This window comes from Podarcis muralis, chromosome 10 (genome assembly GCF_964188315.1).
Source record: "Podarcis muralis chromosome 10, rPodMur119.hap1.1, whole genome shotgun sequence".
NCBI lineage: Eukaryota > Metazoa > Chordata > Lepidosauria > Squamata > Lacertidae > Podarcis > Podarcis muralis.
Genome location: NC_135664.1, coordinates 54244229 through 54269601, shown reverse-complemented (window position 1 = coordinate 54269601; position 25373 = coordinate 54244229). Strand labels below are relative to the sequence as shown.

General features: G+C 43.5%; 1 protein-coding gene across 2 annotated transcripts; it reads right to left on the bottom strand.

Moving 5' to 3' along the window:
- Positions 1–1314: 1314 nt before the first annotated feature.
- Positions 1315–25092, bottom strand: SVOPL (SVOP like). Of its 2 annotated transcripts, XM_028747006.2 has the most exons (14): positions 25001–25088; positions 22648–22746; positions 20812–20883; positions 19722–19846; positions 18228–18291; positions 17432–17557; positions 16852–16980; positions 15045–15118; positions 11993–12204; positions 11209–11320; positions 7274–7355; positions 5678–5767; positions 4542–4655; positions 1315–1513 (listed from the first exon to the last, which is right to left on the bottom strand). In XM_028747006.2, the coding sequence occupies exons 1-14, from the start codon at positions 25013–25015 to the stop codon at positions 1502–1504; spliced, it is 1326 nt and encodes a 441-aa protein (XP_028602839.2). In that variant the 5' UTR covers positions 25016–25088; the 3' UTR covers positions 1315–1501. The 2 variants fall into 2 exon arrangements, with proteins under 2 accessions (XP_028602839.2, XP_077791178.1); XM_077935052.1 differs by lacking the exon at positions 1315–1513 and having other exon boundaries at positions 4363–4655; positions 25001–25092.
- Between the last annotated feature and the right edge of the window lie 281 nt (positions 25093–25373).

Below are 25373 nucleotides of genomic sequence, written 5' to 3'. Positions count from 1 at the left end.
GGGGATTCGAACCACCGACCTTTCGATCGGCAAGCCCTAGGCGCTGAGGCTTTTACCCACAGCGCCACCCGCGTCCCACTCCTTTTAACTTAATTTGGCCTAAATAAGTGAATGACCACTATTCACTTCCAGAGGTCAGGGGAGGTAACTCACCCATTTGACACTACTGGAGGTGCCAAGCTCTCATGAGAGGGAGCCTGCAGAGGAATTCAATGTGTGGCAGTGTGGTAAGATTCTTCCCTCCACTTCAGTTCCCCAGCTGCTAAAGAAGGATAAGCTTACAGATAAGTTAAATGGATTATTTGCATTTGTCTTCACATCGGAAGATACAGGGCAGATCCCAGTGCCTGAACTAATCTTTGCAGGAGGCGAGTCTGAGCAACAGAAGGTTGCTGGTGATACTAAATTGTTCAATGTTGTTAAAACAAAATATATTATGAAGAGCTCTTAAAAGGATCTCTCCAAGCTGAGTGAACAGGCGGTAAAATGGCAAATGCAGTTCAATGTAAACAAGTCCAAAGTGATGCATGTTGGGGCAAAAAATTCTTATTTTCACATATATGTTCATGGGGTCTGAATTGGTGGTGATTAGCCAGAAACAAGACCTTGGGGGTGCAGTAGACAGTTCAATGAAGTTTTTGTCCCACTTTGAGGCAGCTGTGAAAAAGTCAAATGCCATGAGAGGATCATTAGGAAAGGAATTGAAAATTGTTGATATAATGCCATTCTACAAATCTCTTACGTGGCTACATTTGGAATGCTGTGTACAATTCTGGTTGCCTCACCTCAAAAAGGATGTACTGCAAAGTTGGAAAAGGTTCAGAAAAGGGCAATCAAAATGATCAAAGGAATGGAAAAATTCCCTGATATAGTATGTTGGACATTTTAGTTTAAAGAAAAGGCAAGTAAGAAGTGACACAATAGAAATTTATAAAATCATGCATGGCATGGAGAAACAGGAGAAGTTTTTCTCCCTCTCTTGAAACACTGAATTCATGAATGTCCAGTGAAGCTGAACATTTGAAGATTGAAGACAGATAAAAGGAAGGATTCCTTCATGCTGTGCATAAACTCTGGGACTCACTTCCTACAGGAGCTACCAACATCTGCATACATAGAGCGCCAACACCTGCCCGAGGAACAGAAAAGATATTTTAATGTGTTTACGTATCTGCCATCAGTGGGCTTATACAGCATGTTCTGCCATGTCCATATAGTGATTTGAATGAATGGGGGACAAGACATTTGCACACATTACAGAGCCTTCTCAAGCCTGGATATAGCATGATGGGCACATTTTTTTGAAAAAAAAACAACTTATCACACGGGGTACAGTTCCATTTATTTGTGCAGAAGTTTATTAAAATGTTGTAAAGACAAGAAACACCTTTTTTTGGAAATGCGGGTGGAGAAAATCTCAGTAGCTCTTCTGAGAAATAGGCTCAAATGCATGAAATGTAACAGAGCCCTCTTGGGTTTTTCCTCTTTCTAGTGGTCACCTTCATTTCCTTTGCTAAAAAGATAAAAACAGGTGTTAAGAATAACAGGTCTCCATGACTTACCTATGCAAGAATTAAGTGGTGTCAGCTTTGCAATCAGGATTAAATGCTTCTAATTTTTTAGTCCAGTGCCCTCTCAGCCACCATGTAGCAGCAGATACATCTATCTTAACTTGCTTCCTTGGACAAATGTCCCAGTGCAGCTACCACTGACCTATAGGAGCTTGGCACCCAGGTTCCCCCCAGCCTTTCTTTGTTTGTTTGAGGGATTTTCTCCATACCACTGCAATCTACAGAAACGCTTTCCCATTGGGTGGTATTGGCTGCCTTAGATGGTTGCCTGTAGCAAGTGTTCCATGTGATACAGCCCCTCCAAACTATATGTTGGTTCCACAGTTGTTAAATCACATTGCCGTTTCATCAAGTCTTTCTCGATGAATGATTATATATGTGTAAGCCACCCTTTGGGCCTTTTTCTGCCAAAGAGCAAGGGGGAAATGCCATAAAATAATTATACTGTTGCCAAGGCATCTCTCTCGTTTACAACCTAAGTAGCACTTTTTGTATATAAAAGAAGCAACATATATTTCTGTGTATCTGTTGTGACGTGGGATGTTTTAATTTTGTAGAAGGAAACCTAAGACAATAGCTTTCCTGAAGCCACCCATTCAGTTAATGAATCAATGCAAATTACACAAGATCTTCGGTTGAACCCATTGGCTTCTAATGCCACACCTCTCTCCCAGGTGTAAAAACCTGATGTTTCAAAGTGGAAAAGCTGGAGACAGCTAGCCAGAAATTGATCCAACTACAGTGGTACCTTGGTATTCTAACAATCCATTATGGAAGTCCGTTCGAGTTCTGAAATGTTCAAAAACTGAAAACAGGAGCCTCAATACAGAAAACTCAAAACGGAAGCCGCGTTTCCTGTTCGACTTCTCCGAGGAGTGTTCAAAATCGAGGCATTTACTTTCGGGTTTTGGGCATTTGAGTTCCAAAATGTTTGACTACAAAGGTGTTCGAAAACCGAGGTACCATGGTACATGAATAATGGCCTCTCTTTTCTGCTAAGATTCTGTCTCTGTATTTATTAGCTTAGGTGCAAATCTGCTTTGAAATGCGGCTTGCCCAGGTCTGTAGAACCTGGTGGTTCTACAACCACCAAACAATCTCCACAAATGGTTTAATAGCTTATTAAATGTTCTTTTCTCTGCATTGCTGCTGCATACCAAGCCAATTGCAGATGAATTAAAGCTTCGAAGGTTGTGCAAGTAGAGGCCTAAATGAGATCTAAGTGGTACGTAAGGAATGAATTACCCTAGTTGAAAGCGTGGTTTTTATTTGCAGTGTTAAGTTATTATAAATTGGTGGGAGGTGTTTTCTGGGTCACTGGGTTAATTATATGTCATTCCTTCTTATAACAAATTAGTGTGGCCTGGTGCCTGTCAGCTTAGTGTAATAGCCACCCACAAACAAGGTAGGGCTTTTTTGTGTATTTGTTGGACACCTTATGATATATTTTTTTAAGGGCATGATTTTTTTTATTAAGAAAAAGCATGTAAAGAATATGAAAAGAAACTGCACACACAACCCTAACCCATCCAAGGTTGTCAGTGACTTCAACAGCCTACACAGTGTTGGGGGGAGGGCAGGAGAAGAAAAGGGAAACAGTAAGAATAAATTTGTCAGTTGAGTGCCTAACAACTTACACAGTGGTACCTCGGGTTAAGTACTTAATTCGTTCCGGAGGTCCGTTCTTAACCTGAAACTGTTCTTAACCTGAAGCACCACTTTAGCTAATGGGGCCTCCTGCTGCCGCCATGCCGCCGGAGCACAATTTCTGTTCTCATCCTGAAGCAAAGTTCTTAACCCGGGGTACTATTTCTGGGTTAGCAGAATCTGTAACCTGAAGCGTATGTAACCTGAGGTACCACTGTATGGTGTCCTGGACATAGAATGAGGCACAAGATGATATTCACTTGTAGGGCTAAAAAATCCCTCCCTGCACTGTACTGAGGTTTTAGAAGAGAGGAAAAGAGACCTTTTCCCATTGTCAACCTCCAGAAACCTTGATGTAGCAACAATACACTTGAATTTGAGGTTGGCAGGCATCTCCAAAGCCAAGATTCAGGAAAGGGTGAAAGGTGTCTTTCTCTGTCTCTTCCAGGCTGGCTTGAGCTCTCGACAGAAGCATTCTTGTCAGAAACTGGGGATATACTATATATCATTTTGCTGCAGGCCCCACTCAATGATTTTAATTTTCCCAATAACTCAGATAGTTTGCTGGTAATTATTATTAATTATAAACATACAGAATATTTCTAGACTGTCTTTCATTACTGCGTTTCATTAAACAATAACAGGGCAGTATACAGCAAGTATACAGTCTTTAAATATAAGAAGGCATGTTATGCTACAGAGACAATCAGTCACCAATACTCCTAAATATCATAAATAGCTTCACTGCCTTCATTCCTCCCAAAGGCCTGAATTATTATTCTTGAATGACACAAATTGGAGCTCATCAGGCTTGCAAGCTGTAATTTGGAAATCCAACTGGCCCCAGTCTGAATTGGGGCAGTTAATGGTGTGCACCTACGTCAATATATCCAAGCAGTTAGTCTCTTAACTAGCTCCCTTTGCAACTAGATTGGCCTTGCTAGACTGAGTCAGTTGTAATTATACAACCCAAGCCCCCTTTGACTTATGATACAAATAATCACTCCTATTTTGGGGTCTTCAAGTTCCTTCAGGTAGGCATATGGATGGCATAAAGGTTATCATTTGTGAGAATGGACTAGAGGACATTCAGTTAACAGGACGTGGGAGGAGTCATCCTGCTCAGCAAACGTCCTCCAGTCCACTCTTCAAACAGAAATTCACGGTAAGACCAATTTCCGTTGCTCCTGATGTGGAGAGGCCTCCTATGAAACTTGTTTGTTTTTCATAATGGGGTGAAGTTCAAAGGAAGCTGCCGCGGTGGCCTTCGGCAGTGCAGGAGCCTGCTTCTGACCTTACACTACAGAAGACGGGTTTACCAACCTGAAGCGCTCTCCCTCTGGTCTCAATGGGAAGAGTGAAAGCAGAGACAGCACACACGATACAAACAGAAGCGAAAAGGCAAAGTGCTCCCAAGAAAGAAGCATTCATGAGCACCTGCAAAGAAACAATGTATTAATGCAACGCTGCCATGCAACTTGGTCAAATGCTTTTTTTTTTTAGGGCATGATTTTTTTTATTAAGAAAAAGCATGTAAAGAATATGAAAAGAAACTGCACACACAACCCTAAGCCATCCAAGGTTGTCAGTGACTTCAACAGCCTACTCAGTGTTGGGGAGGGGATTTCCTTTCTAGCTTTCTCAAAGTTTAGCATGTTGGCCAACAATCCAGTGCAGAAGCCTTTAAGAAGAGCCATGAAGCATATCCAGTCCATCATCCACATCTCACACTGACCAGCCAGATTCCTGCAGGAAGCCCACAAACAGCACTGGGCTGCAACAGTACTCTTCCCATATGAAATTTTCAGCAACTGGTACCTGGAGGCATACATTTTCAGGCTTTAATCTAGGATTATTTTAACATATATAGTGATAGATGGTGTTGCAACATGTAGTTGTTGGGAATACAATAGTTGGGAATACAATAGTACTACTCTAGCTTAGGGCCCCTCTAGACATCATTTTTTAATTGCATATCCATGATGATTTGTGCTCATGATGCTATCAGGGGGGTCATACATGATTCCTCTTTAAATACTGTTTGTGTGGCAAAGGTTTCAGGGCGGCTATACTACTTCACTTGCAATCAGTGCACAGCTCGTTACTTGTAACTTTTTATACTATGAATGTTCTGGTTTGTTTTCTGCCCCACTTTTGTTGCACCATAGCCCTTCCAGGCAGGGTAGCATTGGAAAAGCACCACAGAACAACTAATAATGCAGGATAAACACACTACTATTGCATCAAGAATTTATTGGGGAATACACTTGCACTAAAACAGCAGTCTGGAGGTGCCCTTTGAAGATCCTCCAAAAGCAAGAATAGCTTGACAAAGGTCAATATTAGCTTTGGTATCATCCTCTTATTTAAAAATGTGGATGAGAATACACATGAATTCAGGTCAGAAACCAAAGAATTGAAACAATATATTTAAGTAACTTTATTGAAAGTCATCTTACCTGGGCTATAAAAGGTGCCACCATAGCACCAATACGACATACAGAACCACTAGTGCCAAGGCCAACAGCTCTCATGATAGTTGGATAAACCTGTAATACAGTAATATATAATTCAAGATCAGATCTACAGTATAGACTGAAGGAAAGGGAAACTGGAAAACTACAACTGAGCATCTATTGTGGGTCCCAGAGTTTAGGCGGCCCAGAGATGGTATCTGCAGAAGATTCTAGTGATAATCTTATAAAAGATACTGCTTTAAAAAATTTTATTTGGCAGAATCCAGTCAAAAGTAAGGCTTAAAAAAAAAGCCCCATTAATTTAAATGAGAAAATACAATATGCTTAATTTTTGTGCCCAAAGGCTAATAATGAAAGCAATGAAAGCTAAACATTGCTGTTTGGAAATATAAAAATGTTGAATTTTCTTGGTTATTGTTTTGTTACTTGGACATTTCAAATATTTTCTTGGACAGCAAAAAATGATAAAATGTCCAACTTCAGGTTTCCAGATGTTGAAGGCGGGTTTTTTTTGTCTTAACCCCCCCCCCAAAAAAAAAACTAATGTCAAAATCAGCCTCAGCAATTCACTTCTGGACTTCAGATATGCATGAGAACAGGTGACTCAAATTGGAAGATTATAAATTATTCCATACTTATCTAACATAGATTTTCTTATGTCAGCCTGTGAAGAACAGAGTAGCATTTACTACCGAGCAAGAGTTGGTCTGAGGTGGTTCTTCTGCTGCAAACCAACTTTATGAGCTGCTAAATCATTTGTTCATGTATGCAATATAAGCATACAATGCTCTGTTAAATCACAAAAAGGAGTGGTACTGTAGTTCATGTGTGGATAAGACTATCCTTCATTGGTAAGCATGGTGCTGTTTGTTCAAGCACCACCGCCTTTACTCATTAAGAAAGGAAGTATCATTTGGTCAGGTGTTGCTGATGCATATCAACACCATCCAAATCCCAGGAACTGAACAGAAATATTTTTAGCTGTGAACTGCCTGCTTGCTCCTTCCAGCTACCCAGCTAAGGCTTCAACCCCATACTCACTCAGCGTGGGAGTCTCCTTGGATTAAACGATACTTAAAGGTAAAGGTACCCCTGCCCGTACGGGCCAGTCTTGACAGACTCTAGGGTTGTGCGCCCATCTCACTTAAGAGGCCGGGGGCCAGCGCTGTCCGGAGACACTTCCGGGTCACGTGGCCAGCGTGACAAAGCTGCATCTGGCGAGCCAGCGCAGCACACAGAAACGCCGTTTACCTTCCCGCCAGTAAGCGGTCCCTATTTATCTACTTGCACCCGGGGGTGCTTTCGAACTGCTAGGTTGGCAGGCGCTGGGACCGAGCAACGGGAGCACACCCCGCCGCGGGGATTCGAACCGCCGACCTTTTGATCGGCAAGCCCTAGGCGCTGAGGCTTTTACCCACAGCGCCACCCGCGTCCCTAAAATGATACTTACTTCTAAGTAAATATGCACTGAGCTGAATTGTCAATCTACATTTCCCATTTATTATGGAAAGCTATGATGAAAGACCTCTGTTGTGTGTTCCTCCCCTTCCACAATTCACGGGTTCAAAAGCATCTCACCTCCGCTGTGTAAATGTAGATGGTGTTGAAATTTGCAGAGACCAAGGCACGCAACATGAAGAGAAAACCAATGAGGCCCGAGCTGGTTAGAAAAGGAAGAAAGAGGACGCACGGGGAAATTCACATCATTATCCAGCATTTGATTTGAGGTCCTAGATTGTATGTCGTACCAAGAATTCCATAAAGGGGGGTTTTATATGAATAACTTCAAAAGTGGCGACCTTTTTCAAAGACAGCACACAGGAGAGAATGGATGCTTGGAGCAATTGTGCGTGGGCACCCTTAGAATAAGCAGAGCCACTTAGACTCTCCCACGGCAAGTAATGGTAGTTGTGGTGCCCAGAAAGTCTGTTTGCGCCTGAATGAGAGCTGGGAGGGAACGGAGAGAGAATGGGAAGGATCCCTCTGAAACGCTTTAAAAAGATTGGAAGCCTTTTTGTGGTTCTAGTCTGCTCCAAGGGAACCCTGACATTTCATGTTGCTTTTTATGCGTTTTCAGATTCAGAGATTAATTCAGGGATGAAAAGCCTACAGCTCTCTCAATGTCGCTGGAGCTGAAATTACATCAGTCTCAGCATGGCTGATTATCAGGGATGGTGGGAGTTGTAGTCCAACAGCACCTGGAGAGGCCCCACAACTTCTCTGTTTTAATATGATCTAAGCTGCCTGTGGTGCATTTAAATGGAAGGTTGGGATATAAACAGTTTATATCAGGCTTCCTCAAACTCGGCCCTCCAGATGGTTTAAGACTACAATTCCCATCATCCCTGACCACTGGTCCTGCTAGCTAAGGATCATGGGAGTTGTAGGCCAAAAACATCTGGAGGGCCAAGTTTGAGGAAACCTGGTTTAAACAAATACGTAGCTTGCAGTCTTATCACAAGCCAATCACACACATCCCTGGCCATATACTACTAGAATGTGTGATCAAGGGTCTCAGCAAAATAACTGTGCTCAAAAACATGCCTTATATAATGAGTCAGAACATTTGTCTATTGCTGGGTATTGCCTACACAAGGTTCTACTACAGGGACTGGCAATGGCTGTCCATGTTTTGAGATAGGATCCTCTCCCAACTCCACCTACGGATACTGGGAATTGAACCCAGGAACCTACAGAAGGCTAAACGGATGTCCTGCTCTGAGCAATGGCCTTTTACCCTATCAACATAAATGTGGCATCTTCCCAGGAGTTTCCAGAAGATACATTCTGTCCTCACCTAGAGTTTATTGTTCTCTTTACAAAAAAGTTAAAACAAAAATAATACGCGAAATCCTCCTGTAAAAGCGGCCAGAGCTACATCTAACAATGCTATCCTGAAAAATCCTGGTTACATAAAAAAACAAAAAACAAACAAACCTTGGAAAGGGCTTCCTAAAAGAACAAAGGCTTGGCACCACCCTAATCTCCCGGCGGAGTGCATTCCAATGTGCTCACCGTGTGCCTAAACTCTAGAACAAAGACCTGGATGTTCCAAGCGCCAATGCAATCCGACTGGTTTGAATGAGCCAAGTCACAAGAGACACATACATTTGCAGAGAGCGCATAAAACAAAACAAAACAAAACAAAAGATATTCTAGCAGATGGGCATTTGCTGCTGCCCTGGACCCTCCACTAAATATGACCTATCCTGTATCCCAAATCATTCCCAGAACTCTATAAAAATAGGGGATTTGAGCTATAGTATCCTAGCATATAATGTATGGGGTGTTAGGGGAGGGGTAGTAGATACTAAAGCTTTGATATCCGATGCAGTTACTCAAACCTCTCCTTAGAAGAAGCAGAAAACCAGTATATAGCTATATCTCCAGCTGTAGCTCTGCATATATATATAGATAGATAGATATAGATACCTGACTCGTCTGCACCACTGAAACAACATAATTCATTTTTGTTTGTGACATATTTTCTCACTCTCTCACTCACTCTCTCTCTCTCCTCCCTCTCATAATAACAAGAAGGTTTATTGCAAGTTTATGTAAGTCAAGCAATTAACCAAGATTAAAGTCTTGGTATTAATCAGCTGGTACACTTTGTTCACCCTGGCATCCTCAAACATCCTCCACTGGCACAAACACCCTTCATTGCCAGGAGCTGCATGCTGGAGCAAAACTGGTTTGAAGTTCACGCTGCTTCGTCACATAATTTTAGAGTGGCCATATTGACTCAGCCCATAGTTTAGGCTCACTGCCTAGAGTAAAGAGAGAAACTATAAGCTTCCTAGACATTGCATGTAAAGGTACCCCTGACCGTTAGGTCCAGTCGTGGCTGACTCTGGGGTTGCAGCGCTCATCTCGCTCTATAGGCCAAGGGAGCCGGCGTACAGCTTCCGGGTCATGTGGCCAGCATGACTAAGCCGCTTCTTGCGAACCAGAGCAGCGCACAGAAATGCCATTTACCTTCCCCTCTGGAGTGGTACCTATTTATCTACTTGCACTTTGACGTGCTTTCGAACTGCTAGGTTGGCAGGAGCAGGGACTGAACAACGGGAGCTCACCCCGTCGCGGGGATTCGAACCGCCAACCTTCTGATCGGCAAGCTCTAGGCTCTGTGGTTTAGACCACAGCGCCACCCGCGTCCCCCCGCCTTTGCTGTAGGAAACTGTAATGTATATTTATTAGAAGGCAAAACTGGACGTTATCTGGCAAATGAAAGTTTCCAAACCATCTTTTGTTGAGCTAATGGAGGTGCAAGAGGCCTTTACTATAAAAGCTTGCCCACTTTTGAGCATTATTTGAACATGACCGGAGGTGTCCACACCTGCATCCATTTGTATATACGTGGCAACTTTGGTCTTTTCTGGTCATAGCACCAGGCCTTCTCCCTACCTTAGTTTCTTCCCCACAGGTAAGGAAGGAGAAATTCAGTGGAAGAGAAGGAGAAATGTGATGTCAATCAAGTAATGTGTACAAAAATGTGTTTATTGGGATAAAATGTGCTTTAAAGTAAAGTGCATATATTTGGTGAAAATAACAGACAAAAGTGCTTGCAAAGCTGAGTCTGTTGGGAGAAATGTGCACTCAAAACTGGTGAATTTTCATGAGCAGTTGTTTTTAATCACAATCTGATGTAGAGAACCAAATTGAAGAAAAAATGAGAAGCTGAGAGAAACAAAGATTGACAGATGGGCCCATTGCTAGTTATAGGGAAAGGCTGTGGGAAGGAGGAGTTCTTAACCTCTTCCAAATGTGCCCGTTTTTCTCAGCAAATGTCCCCCAAGGTCATTCTACGGCCCTGTCTAGGCTTACTTCTGGTTTCAGAAGTTAACTGGGGAGAAAATTAACTAAAAACAACTGAGGGGTTGCTGTGCAGGGGAGAATTGGCAGGACCGCAAGGGCTAAGCACTCTCTCCTGCCTGCTGAATCTCGTCTGCAAATCCTCTCCTACATTAGCATTGAGAACCCTGAATTTCCCCCATGAATTATAGTTCTGTCACATTTGTAGGTGCATTAACTCCAGGATTCCCCCAGTTTGGTGACCTCCTGCAACCCTCAAGATGCCAGTTACAGTCAGCTGGAGTCTGCTAAAGTTCTAGATCAGCCTTTGCCAAATTGGCGCCCTCTGGGTCTGATGAGCGCTGCAGTCAAATACATCTGCAGGACATCAGGTTGGCAATGGCTGTTCTGGATCAAGCTCTCTGCGGCATGCTATGTTGGTAAGGAAGCACATTGCTGAGTTTCTGCCGGCGCCGGAAGCATCCGCACTGCAGATAGCTCTTGCCATCTTTAACCCTGAACAACTAGGAAGAGTGTAGTTCCTGAAATAGCAATGGCCATTCTGGTAGGGAGGGATGAAAGTGAGTTGCATTTTCAGAATTAACCAACTAGCACACAGAGTGTAGACAGCACCAGTGCAGGAAAGGTGTGAGGTGCAGTGTAAACAGGACTGTTTAAATCTTACTTAGCACACACACACCCCACCTGAAAACACTTACGTTGAAGTGCATATATTGAGCAGGAGGAAGAACACGGCAGTGCATCCCATAGTGATTGTCAGGCTGAGACGCCTTCCCAGAAAATTGATGCCCAGAATGTTTAGAGGATTTACTGGAAAACAAGAAAGGGGAGAGGGGAGAACGTCAGGCTGCAGAATCAAATGACCCGACTGAGCTATTATGCTGTGTTTATACCTGCCCCACTCCAGCCTCGGGGAAGACACTTTCAACAGCTACAGTACTTGCTTTATTACTTCTCTGTGATTACTGGGAATGTTTTGGAGTTAATGGGGGGAAAGGAAAAGTGGCAAAAGGGCCACAGATTTATTTTCTTGAGAGCGCATTGAAAAGGGAAATGGAGACATGGTCCCAGTCACAGCGTCTCTGGCCTAATAATGTGTGAGGTGGGACAGTACAAACTTAAACCAACAATGCTCTGGATTAAAAATGGCCACAACTTTATCGTGCAGCCAGCCTTTTAAACGTTGCAATGATGATAGCTAGTGAAAATAAAAAGTAAATTAGCCCTCCCTGTACACTTCCTAAGATTCCTTTGTGTGGGTCTGTAGCTCTTGTTCTGTGACCTTTAGAACAGAGGTGGGGAAGATGTAGCCCTCCAGATTCTGTTGGACCACAACTCCCATCATTCCTGACTGCTGGCCATTCTGGCTTGGGCTGATGGGAGCTGGAGTCCAGTATTATCTGGAGGGCCACAGCTTCTCTGCCTCTGCTTTAGAGATTTTCCCACACCCTGTTTTTAAATAGATAGAGCAGGAGACGTTACATGCGATCTCTCCAATTGTGCTGATGATCATGATCTGGTAATCGGACGGGGCGAAGTGATGACAGAGGCACGGGCTGTGGATCTCTTCGGAATAATCCCCCAACTCATCCCCTTTGCTGGTTCCTCCTCCCCCTGTGGCACAAACCAGATTCTTCTCCAGCAACTCTGCACTGGCCAGGATGATACCATAATAAGCAAAGGATATCCCAAGCCTATGAAAAAGAGGGGGAAATGTTAGAAAGAAGAGCAATTGAGGGCATTGCGACAGCAATTCAGCCAGTTAATAACACGCAGAGCTTAACTACTGTGGGATCTGAAAATAATTGCAATTCATAAAACAGCTCTGTGCTACAATATGGAAACAAGGCCTGCTATTAAATTACACCTCTGGAGCACTTTTAAACAATTACAAATAAATCCTAGTTCCATTGTAGTAGATGCCGAAATGTTAAATTCTTCAACCTAGTGATTATCTCACGGATGTTCAATATCACCACCTGAATGGAGTATTTTAAAAGGATATGAAGCGGGGGGTTGGGGAACAAACATCACAACCAGAAAGAGACCTGTTAAAGTGATGTCTAAAATGTATAATATGTTATTGGAATGGGAGACAAAGGATAAACAAGTGAAATCTTCAATGATACACTGGGCAATAGATATTGGTAATAACAGAAACAGAAGAATGGGAATGTTTATGGAACGTGGATATAAAATTTACAGCATGTTATAGTTTAAGAGAAGACTATATGAAAATGTTTTATAGATGGTAGCTAACACCTAGTAGATTGGCAAAAATGTATAAATCCAAATCAAATATGTGCTGGAAATGTAAAGAGAAATAAGGTAACTTTTTCATATGTGGTGGTCTTGTAATAAGGTTAAAGCTTACTGGGAAATTATATATAATGAACTGAAAAAGATGTTTAAGATAACATTTATTTTAAAAAAGCCAGAAGCTTTTCTTTTGGGAATTATGGGATCAGAACTACCTAAGCAGTATAGAAATTTATTTATGTATGCAACCACTGCTGCAAGAATGTTATTTGCCCAATAATGGAAGGAAGAAAAGGTCCTGACGAGAGAAGAATAGATACAGAAGTTAATGGACTACGCAGAAATGGTGAAACTAACCGGGAAAGTAATCTGAACATCTGAAGAAGTGTGCATGCACACAAAAGCTTATACCCAGAGCAAACTTAGTTGGCCTCTAAGGTGCTACTGGACAATTTTTTAATTTTTTAAAAAAATTATATCGAGAGAATAAGAAATCAAGATAACATTTATTTATTTTTAGAAAGGAATAGAAATGGTTTATTGAGTATTCATTGGCAGGTTTAATGAAAAATCCTGCAGTTTCAAAAGGAGGGGAAAGCGACATCCAAACACCCAGAAACATGTTGCCCTTCCCTGCTCCTTGCTTGCACAAGGCTTTGAATGTGCTAGCGGCCTGAAGGCAGTGATAGGCTGGATGAGACAGACATACTCTGGGTGGCTGGTTCTCCTGCCCAGGAATCAGGAGGGCAATCTGTTGCACTTCCCTAGAGAAACCTATGGCCTAAAGGAACAGATATGTAGCCTGAGAATGCTCCTCAGTTAAAATCTGTCAGTAGAGGACCAAGTGGTTTGGGTGGCAGGAAGTGCTTACATCCATCTCCAGCCGGGTTTGCTAGCTATGGCCATTCCTGGACAGCCTGGCATCATGTTCTGGTGACGTCCCCCTTGAAGCACTGCCATATACTCTGTGCAGGCCTACCTGCAAATATAATCTGGAAGCTACAGCTGGTGCAAAATGCAGCTGCTGAGTGAGGCAGCAGGTTGGGACCATGCGCTACCAATCTTAAAAGCATTGCTCTGACTACTCATGAGCTACCAGGTGCAATTCAAGATGTACAAATGCTTTGGGGCCAAAGTACTTTGAAAATTCTCTCCCCCAATATCAACTAGCTCTGGCCATAAGATCCATTGGGGGGGAGGAGTTGCTGGTGGTTCTGCTGATGGGTGTGGTCCAGGGGGCAGGGCCCACAGCAGGGCCTTCTCTGTGGCAGCTCCCCATTTATTACAATTCTATGGTTCTATGAAATCCCTCCTGGGTAGAGGTGAAATGTTACATGCAATGTCTATGTATGTGAATCTATCTATGCATGGACATATAACTCTCTTACAGGTTTACACTTCTACATGAAGACTGTATAACACACCAGCTCTAAATGTCTTGATCATTGGACATTGAATAGTCTATTGGAGCAGAATTTTGAACATATGGCCAGATTGGCAAAGGTTCTGTTCACATGCTAGCATGTACTGGGGATTCTACCAAGACTAAGTCCCTCTTCTAGTTCCCTCCACCCTGAACCCATGAGCCACCTTTTAGACAGATGAGCAAAAAACCCCAACTTGAGCAATGAAGGGACTGGAAGTCCAATGACAGGTTGCAACACTGCAAGATAAAGCAAGCTCATTATGCCCCAAATGCATGGACAGGTTTGCTGTGTACGTACCACTATGTCTCACAGCTATAACAATGCATTTAGCAGAATTCAGAGTGTGTGGGCATGTGGGCATGTTTAAACAGCTAAATGACATGTCCAACAAAGTAAGATCATGGACTGAATTTCTGGCAAGCAGCGGTTGCACTGTAATTCTATACAATAGCACCATTCCAAAGGATCTAGACATATACAAGTGCTTCTCATACAGTCTTATAATCTGTTTTGTATTCATCTTTTATCCACATTTACTTTCCCAAATTATAAAAGAGAGAGAGCGAGAGAGCAATAGATTTTAAGCGGAATGTCATTAGCTGCAATTCTGGCCCCTCTGCCTGCAACACAGAGGCAGCTGGCAGAATATAGTCCTTTTCATGAAATGGGGAAAAAAGGGAATTGTGAGTTCAATTACCATAACCAATTTTCTCCCATTCTGACTGACTAGTTTCTGAATAATAGCTTTGATCCTTAGGATGCATCTGAGCCTACTCCCTTGACCGATTCCATCGATTTCAATTTGCTTATGCATTGTCATCTGAAAGAAGCAAATCAAACACATTTACCATATAATCCATAATTGCAAAGTTGTCCGTAAGTACTTGGGATCCATTAGGTCTTTGAACCTACCCCTTCTTTCCTGAAAAGAATGGAAAAGGAACAGCATGAAACACATTAGGAACGTGTGGCTGAAGCCCTGAAGCCTGCAATTCTGAAGCCCCAAGCTTGGAGGCAGTTTCAGGGGTACAGTCCATGTCATCTAGCAAAGTGGAAAGGTTCGTGGGGGGTGGATCTGTCAACAGCAATTAGCCATGACAACAAAATATACAGAGGTAGCATACTTTTGTATACCAGGTGCTGGAGACAAAGGGCAGGGTGTCAGGGAACGGCAGGGCTGTGAAGAGTTTGTGGCGGAGTCAGGGGACCCAGGCAAGGGGACCAGCGATTTATGGGATGTGCAAGGCAGGAGCCAGGGGAGGAGGGAGAGTCAGGGTAGTTCGAGGAAGGCACACAGGACATGATGGAGGAAGAAGGGATGGTTCAGGCGAGAGACAGGTCCCACCGTCTCCTAGAACTAGAAGGGGCTTGAAAAAGGAAGAGCAGCAATGACTTCCCCGCAGGAGAAGTCTCAGAGGAGAGCATGTAAGCCAGAAGAGGGGAGGGGCCCTACTGTTGCCGCAGCTGCTCTGTAGGGCTCAGACCTGTGGGCCACTGCCTAAAGGCTAGTAGTAGTAGAAGAGGAGTTTGGATTTGAGATCCCGCTTTATCACTACCCGAAGGAGTCTCAAAGCGGCTAACAATCTCCTTTCCCTTCCTCCCCCGCAACAAACACTCTGTGAGGTGAGTGGGGCTGAGAGACTTCAGAGAAGTGTGACTAGCCCAAGGTCACCCAGCAGCTGCATGTGGAGAAGTGAACCCAGTTCACCAGATTACGAGTCCACCGCTCTTCACCACTACACCACACTGGCTCTGTAGAAGTGTATGTGTTTGTGGAGCACCAGGGAAGCTACTGTGTTTCTCTTGTGCTTCTTCCTTATCTGGTACTGGCCCTGATTCAGGGGAAGGACATCATCTCTGTGTCCTGTCTGTGAGCACCCGGAATAAAGCTAAATAAAACTAAGAACCAATGAAATTGCCCTAAATCAGCGGTGGAAACCTTCCCCCCCCACCCCCGGATTTAAGTGAGAAGTCCATTGTGGGCTGCAGCCAATGGTAGGTGGCAAGCCAGGCTAGAGCCAAAAGTGTGCAAAGGCCACGAGTTTGCAGGATTCTCTCCCCCTCTTTCTGCCTTCCCATTTCCCTTTCCCATACTCTTGGATACACCATCTCTGTGGGCCATATGAATTAATGGTGTGGCCGGCATACAGCTTGTGGGTCAATTTCCCCAATCTATTTTCAAAAACAAAAACAAACCACATCTTTCAGTGGGTGGACAATGAGGACTAGCATGGTCCAGTCACACATTTAGCATAGCCTTCACTCCAGATGCTTTGAACTACAACTCACAGCAGCTCTGCCCACGCTGGCTGGGGCTGATGGGAGTTGTAGCCCAAAGAGTCTGGAGGGCATCAGGTTGCCAAAAGCTGGCTTAGAAGATATGTGAAGCTGCTGACATTCCACGTTTTCCCTTCCCTCACCCTCTTCCTTGTAAACATATAGATTGCTTCTGTGTGTCCGCATTTGGAACAGGAGCTGGCATGCATTGCTGGCTTTTCCAACCTCAGATACCCGTATCCGATACTGCAAAGTAGGTTAACTGTGTTAACCTATCCAAAGGAAGGAAGGAGGGCATGAAAGGATTGAGGACTGAGAGGAGCTCCTTGTTTTTTGGCATCTGATCACTCTGTACAATGGCAGTATTCTGAATCTTACATCAGTGGGTTCTACCAACTTTCCTTCAGGCATAACAGATCGGTTCATCTTAGCAATCCACTGCAGCGTTGCAAGAGCCGCTTTGTCATTCCCGCAAGACACATTATAGCGAGCAGACTCGGGGATAAACTGCAAAGGCAAAGAGGTTAGAAAAGGTAAGTGGCAGAGCTTCTGGCATCACCTTGCATGTTACAGCCTTCCTGCTAAGTTCTTACTAACATAAAGAGCAGATTTTACTTACTCTTGCAAGCTTAGAGAACTCACAGCAACATTAATACAAAGACACCGTGTTGGTCAATTCACACCACACTTTTCCTGTCCATGTGAGCCATCCTAGGGCAGGTGCACATGGGGACGAGCATGGGCCACATGTAATTAGTCAGAAGACGTCCAGGGAAATGTGCTGCTATGATCATGGAAATTGCCGCTATCTATATCCACAATTGCCAGTCCACATAGGTTTGTCTGACATGGCCAAAGACTGATTGTATCAGCAAGAATGCTCAGGCATTTTACATGACTTAGCCCACAGTGGAATATAACTGTGTATACTAGTAACTTGGTTGTAAGTCTTCCAAACCTTAAATGCTAGGAGGAGAACAATGCCCGGCAGAGAGGCAATTCGTATTAGCCACCGCCACCCAATGGTTGGGTTAACCACTGACGCCAGTCCAATAATTAATAAGGAGCCTGCCAACCAAAACACCTGTCAAATGGGGGGAAAACAGAGGTTAAAACACAAGGTGATGGGATTCTCTTCTCATTATTTGTTTTAGCAGCCGTTCCTCTCCACACAGTCACATCAGCATTCATGATTTCCTTCAAGCTGCTGTTGCCACATAAAATATTATTAAGCAAAGAGATTTAGTTATGCGCTCTGGCTTCCGACTAGGAAACTGTCAATACGGATTTTGATAAAGTAAGCAATGTACTCATCAACTTGGCCCTGGAAGGTTGAATGTCAGCTGCCAGACTTTCTCAGAATGTGATATATGGAGCATCCAATTTATTGGAGAATAAATTTATTCCCTAGATAAAGGTGCACACATTTCATGATGCAAAGGGTAGCAACACAGATAGACGATGGAGATATTTCACAAACAGAAGTAGGAAATTGTGCAATTCTGGGGCATTTGGAAGCCTTATAGAAAACACAAAATCCTGAGGTGTTTTTGTTTTGTTTTGTATTGAGTCTTTCAAATTTGAGCTGGTGCGCATGTTCAAAAACCAGCCTCATGTGACACACCTGAAGACAACCATAGATGCAAATATACCTGCAGTCATCCAGAACGCACAGCTGTGAGCCAGACTGAGCCAAAACAAACTTGCAGCAATTTCCACATTTTGTTTTTCAGTGAGCGTAATTTCTAGCTTACCTGTGATAACGGTAACATATAGCCTCGGTATTTTGTAGGCAGAAATTCTGTTTTTATTATAAGCCTAAAGAAGAAGAAGAAGAAGAAGAAGAAGAAGAAGAAGAAGAAGAAGAAGAAGAAGAAGAAGAGAGAAGTTATAGAGAGACAAAGAAATATATAAGCCATATCCAAGTTTATTTCCATACAGTAGTTCCAGCTGGCCCAAGTTGTGATTCTGTGACTGGCAGTGTCTGTTCCTGCATTCTGCTCACTTGGTACGCAATAGCTAGATATGTATAGGAAGATAACCAGCATCACTCCAGGCGTTCTTGGGCAGCTGACTTGGCCTGCTGCTGATGTCTGCTCCCTGGACCCTCACCCACTTAAAAAAAAATATTGACCCAGCACTCTGAGCAGTGCCTGTAGCTCAACCTAGCCCTCCTTTCAATTTACCCCCAACCTAATATCTTACTGCATCTACAGTGCCCCTATCAGTCTGGGGCGTTGCACGAATTTAAAGATGGCTAGACCTACTCAAGCCCTGTCATTAGATCTTCCAGTATAGCCAGAAAGTCCATCACAGCCAGGAATGGACCTCGGGTCTCAAATTTCAGTGGCACCCTGTGCCCCCACCTCTTGCATTCCATTCCACATCATAGCTGCAGTGTCCCGGATGCCCTGTACCCAATGCAACCAAACCAGACGTGCCCCCCTAAATCCATCTCTGCTACAGTACACCAGAGGACATTTTGCCCAGGGCAAACCTGTATATGAATTACCTAATGCACCAAAACTTCACAGAGAGATGATATGGGGGAAGAGAATCTGCCTTGCATGCAGAAGGTTCCCCATTTAATCCCTGGCATCTCTGAAACCCTGGAGAGCTGCTGCCAGTCAGTGTAGGCAATACTAACCCTGACCCTATCACTTGTCCTGTGTCTAGAAGGCATGGGTCTGCATGGTTTTCCCTTTGCCCTGCTCCTTTCCCAAGAAAAACCTGCTCTTTAGCTTTAAATCGGAACAAATGGCAATCTGCAGAAACCCAATTGCCATTGCTCCGACTGAGCACTAAAGAGCAGTTTTCCCTGGGAGAAAGCAGCAGGATGAGAGGAAGTGTGGATAAGCCCTCAGTACAAGGTAGTTTGTGTCTCACTGCAACCTGAGTTTCCCAGAGCAGCTGCAGACCCAGAAGCACCTCCCTAACCGCAAAACTGAGTGATCAGCAAGTGTGTATTGATATGGATTATCTGTCTTCCCAATGTGGCGTTCACAGCTGTCATCTGCTGACAGTGGCGTAGCGTGGGTTGTCAGCACCCGGGGCAAGGCAAGTAATTTGCGCCCCCTAACCCGTGGATTTGCGCCCCCTAACCCGTGGATTTGTGCCCCCTAACCTGTGCATTTGCCCTAACCCCAGATGTTGCGCCCGGTGCGGCCCGCCCCCCCCCCTGCACCCCCCACGCTATGCCACTGTCTACTGATGCTCCTACTCCCGTGCTGTTTGCAACACAACATTACCCTTGAGCATGGCCAGAGACTCCGCATCCCACCATGGTCCGGAGGAAGACGAACCAGATGTATGAAGGGGAAAACGATGTCAGCAAGGAGAAATAGGCTCCCCAAATGAAAGAGATGAACAAAATCTGAAAGGGCAGACAGAGAAAGGAGGTCAGCTGACACCCAAGCAAAACTCAACACTGGCCGCTGAGACAGTATTGAACTGTGTTGATTTAATGTTGCCTAGGGCCACCCATCCATTGTCCAACATTTCCAGTTCTACAATGCCCATGGGGCTGTTTAGAAAACATTGGAAGGCAGCCCTGTGTAGGGAAGGTTTTTTTTTAATGTTTAAGGTTTTATTATGTTCCAATATATATATTGGAAGCCGCCCAGAGTGGCTAGGGCAACCCAGTCAGATGAGCTCAGTACAAATAATAAAAATTTGTATTATTATTACTATTATTATTGGTGTGTGTGGAAAGAACTGTTCATACTTGCAGCAAATTATGTATGTGCTGTATTTCCTTATACTATTCCCTCACTACGAGAAGTGAGGTTACAGGGAAGCAGGCAGAGGGCCTTCTCGGTGGTGGCGCCCACCCTGTGGAACGCACTCCCACCAGATGTCAAGGAAATAAACAACTATCTGACTTTTAGAAGACATCTGAAGGCAACCTTGTTTAGGGAAGTTTTTAATGTTTGATGTTTTATTGTGTTTTTAATATTCTGTTGGGAGCAACCCAGAGTGGCTGGGGTGGCCTAGCCAGATGGGTGGGGATAAGTAATACATTTACTACTACTACTACTACTACTACTACTACTACTACTACTACATCACATGCTTTGGCTGCAGAAGGCCCAAGGTTCAATCCCTGGGATCCCCAGTTATAGTGATCCAAGACAGCATAGCATGAAAAGATTTCAGTCTGATATGGTGTAAAAAAGGATTGCAAAATAAATAACTTACTTCCTATGTTGGTTGGGAGAAATGTATCCTGCTACATTCCTACATGTCTGGCTGGTGTTAAAAACACAGAAGCAGTAAAAGGTAGTGGCAACTTTGCCTGGCTTTAAATCAGAGAACCAACCAAGATGGAGCATCACTTACTTTCCAGCGGCCATATCTATCAGCTAGAACTCCAAAGATGACACTGGATATCATATAGCCAAAAAACACCATCTGAAGGGATTGGAAATAAATGGATCTAGGTAAATTATTGGGCATTCAGACCAAAGGGAGAGTGCCATCTAGGATGGGTTTTCTGTCTCAAGAATATTGTTAGAAATCTTAACTCTGAACTTATACAGTTGTACCTTGGATCTCAAATGCCCTGGAATTTGGACGTTTTGGCTCCCAAACGCCGCAAACCCAGAAGTGAGTGTTCCGGTTTGCAAACGTTCTTTTGGAACCCAAACGTCCGACGGGGCTTCCGCAGCTTCTGATTGGCTGCAGGAGCTTCCTGCAGCCAATCAGAAGCTGCGACTTGGAGTACTTCAGTGTTATGACTGTGGGTTTTTAATGCTGTTCCTGTTCTTTTCTTTAATGCTGCATCCTTTACTTTAACACTCTCCATCCACCCAGCATCTGCCATCTAACCAGCTTGTTCTTTTTTGTGTGTCTTGAGTTCATCTTAGATGCCCTTTCAGTGCCAGTTTTGCAACCCTCACCTATTTCTAAAAAACCCTTTAATATTGCCTCCAACCAACCAACCCTTCTCTTTCCTCCAGAACTCCTCTCAGCTTCAAATTCATGTGTCTTAATTATAAATCTATCAATTCAGCCTTTGCCTGTAATTTACTAACATCACGTCTGCGTAGGTGTTGTTCAATAGCGATCTCTCGACCAGCTATTGCATCCTAATCAATCACTTCCTTAATTTTCTCCCTGCTTCCTCTTGTGTCTGAACCTCTTTCTGAGCCTCTTGAACTTTTTATCATCGCTTTTAATTGCTTCTGATACTTCATTAATTTTTCCATTAATCTTGAATCTCTCTCATGAAATAGCTCCTTAATGCTCTCTTCTCCTTGCTTAGATTTCTCAGCTTCTCTAGCTTATTTTCTCTTAAAATTCTTTTCCCTCTCTCCAGTCTTCATATTTTTTCATTCATTAGAGAAAATGTCCTTTATATCCTCCATTGCCACCTGTATATTCTCATACTCTCCTCTATCCAACTTTTAATCTTTTTTCTGTCGCATTGTCAGAAAGTCAGATTTCCCCTTTGTATTCATATCCATATAATTAAACTTCCCAGCAAATTCTTCCATATTCTACTAAACCATAATGCACATACTGAACACTCATTCAATCAGTTAATCAAATTTCCAATCACATAATCACTTAATCAATTTTCCAATTAGTATATGTAAATTGTCCAGTGTACTGCATCATCAAAAGAATTAATTTTGACTATAATTCCTTTTCTTAAATGTTATCATGGAAGTTTATCAGCATTTTAGCGCTATTTTCTCCTAATACAAACATTTCTGCAAACAATTTTCCCTAATACAATGCATTTTGTATTAGGGAAAAACTGTGTGCAAAATGCTCTGTAGTAGGGAAAATTGTCTGCAGAAATGTTACACACACACACACACACACACACACACACACAATAACTGCTATATGCATTTTTCTACACATTACTTGCTTCGAGAACTAAATTGCAATATTTGGAGAAGTGCAAAGGATGACTGCATTTCAGTTTGCATACTGTGAACTGAAATATTTTTTTCTCTCCCTCCCTAGAGCATAATGTGAGAATTGGACCAGAAAGGATGTTATTATTGACATATCAAAATACACAGGGGCAGGGAACAGACAACACAAACTTTCCTAGCTAGATGGTTAAAAATACGATGGCTATTCAGTAGAGGAAAATGCATTTTCTACAGCTTCTTTCCCGACCTTTATCAACCTAGAAGAAAAGTTAGAAACTCTACTCACTGTTGTCACTAAAGCCACTTGCCAGTTTCCAAGTTGCCACTCGCAGCGGATGACAGGACCCACCACAGCGATCAACATTATCTCCATGGCCTCAGCCACCTTCAGGGATAAGCACATGCAGTTACCATTTTTTGTGCTTATAAGACGCCCCCATGTATAAGAAGCCCCCTATTTTGGGGGACTCAAATTTAAGAATTTAAGAGATGGCTCAGAGTTGTTGAGCATTTTTTGGAGGGGGATTGCCAAAAATTGTCTCTCGCCTATCCCCTCGTCGGCAGAAGCTGCCAATCGCCAGCCCAATTGTCGCAGTGTCAGCCAATCAGCACCAGGCCTTGGCACAGCAACCAATAACATGCCCAATAGCATCTGACAGCCATGGAAGCAACCAATCAAACACCCACCCTATGCACTATACATGTATAAGACGACCCACACTTTTTAGCATAATTTTTAAATAAAAAAAACATAGTCCTATACACAGAAAAGTACAGTACATAGGCAAACCTTCCACCATTTCACAGACAATAAAAACAAGGACTTGCTTATCACCGCCCAACTTCTCATACTGTCATGGGCCAAAAGTCAACTTCACTTGAAGGAGCAGAAGGCAAAGTGACTCCACCTGCTACTGATCAGCCTTCTTGCTCCTGATGAGAACCAGCTGGCTCCAGCTTTCTTCAGCAGGGCTTCCAGCCTCACTCAGTTGCTGGAAACAAGATTCCTCGTTCCTGACCAGACCTTGCTGCTTCTTGCTTCTTGTGACCTTGGACCCTCAGCTTTCTTGACCCCCAGATCGTCTGACTACGTGAGCTGAGTTCCCCCTGACCTTAGAATTGGACTGGACCTTGTATACGGACTCTGCCTTCAGGCAAGTAAACCCCTGAGACTCAGCTGGTTGGCTGGCTTCTCCCTCCACTGAGCTCTGCCCTGGCTGGCACCACAGGACTGTGACACACACTAAGACGCTCTGCCTGAGACCACCCCCTATCACAGCCTTCCCAAAGCTGGTGCCCTTCATTTCTTGTTGGACTCCAACTTTCATCAGTCTCAAGGAGCATGGCCAATGGTCAGGGATGATGGGAGTTGCAGTCTGACAACATCCAAGAGAAGGAAGCAGGTTGGAGAACGCTGCAATTGTCACATGGCATGGAAGGCTATACAGTGGTACCTCAGGTTACGTATGCTTCAGGTTACAAACTCCACTAACCCAGAAATAGTACCTCGGGTTAAGAACTTTGCTTCAGGATGAGAATAGAAATTGTGCTCTGGCAGCACGGGGAGGCCCCATTGGCTAAAGTGGTGCTTCAGGTTAAGAACAGTTTCAGGTTAAGAACGGACCTCCGGAACGAATTAAGTACTTAACCCGAGGTACCACTGTACTCTGCTTCTGTAGGTTGGGTTAATTGACTCTGCAACTGTCTGTTTTCCTGTAATTTAAAAGTTAGGGTTGTTTGTTCTTTTAGATATATGTTGATCAGATGAGATCTAGTGGGGTGGGGGGAAACAAATGATCTGTGCTGATCTAGCCACTGAAAAGAAACCTCAGTGTGTAAATTGTGGGGATTTGCAGCCAAAATCTAAAAATGCATGTTTGCTAAATAAGGATATGAAGGGGTTAAGACTCAGAGTTCCTGATTACTAGAGAAGGCACTGTGTGACGTCACTTCCCTTGAATTCTCTGGTGGGAAAAAGGCAAAAGGGTTTTTAATCCTTTCTACTTCCCCTTGCCTCAAAACTCAACCCCTTTTCCACCATGATTCCGAGGCAGACAGAAATGTCTCTGGTCTCCACTCAAGTAGAGACTCCATTTTTGAGCTCGACTATGTATTTTATAATCTAGAAGTAGAATTTGTCTGCCTTGTTTCTGTTTCTGCTACTGTTGGAATCCTCAGGCTGGATAATTTACAATAAAGCTGTATAGCCTAGTTCCAAAGTTTCCACTTTAATGCCAGGCAGAGGGCCTTCTCAGTAGTGGCACCCGCCCTATGGAACCCTCCCTTCAAATGTCAAGGAGATAAAGAACTACACAACTTTTAGAAGACATACAAGGCAGCCCTGTATCAGGAAGTTGATGTTTCATTATGTTTTTTTAATATGCTATAAGATGCCCAGAGTGGATGAGGCAACCCAGTCAGATGGGCAGGGTATAAATAAAATGATGGTGATGATGCAAGGGATGGCATTTTGAACTTGGCTAACTAATTGTTTTAAGTTTAAATGTTCGGCTCACACACATGAGTAATGCGTATGTTCTTAAAGTGGTCAAAAACCACCTCTCAAATCTGTACGCTTTATAAAACTATTCTTTCAAAATGTTGCACATAGAGGAATATTTTCAGAATCAGAAACTTACACCGGTGCTGCCCATGATCAAAAAGAGTGCAATGTGAAACCTCCCAAAGCCAATTGTTTCTACAGCTTCTTCCACCGTAAACGTTTTCTGCTCTAAAACGTTAAGAAAGAGAGGCAGTGTTAGTAGTAGTAATGCCACTGTTGTGGAAGGCTTACGGAACACCCAAGCCAAGAGGGTAAACAAGAACTTTGTCTCTTTCCAGCAAGAACGGAACAGCAACAGGAAATTCCTGGCTCCACCCCAGTACAGCTGAGTCTAGTGCCACCTAGTGATTAATCTATATAATGACACTATCCACGCAGAGTCTGCAGCCTTACAAAAGAGAACTGGCTTGCTATCAAGCTGCTGTGTGAAACGATCAGGAAAGCTTGGG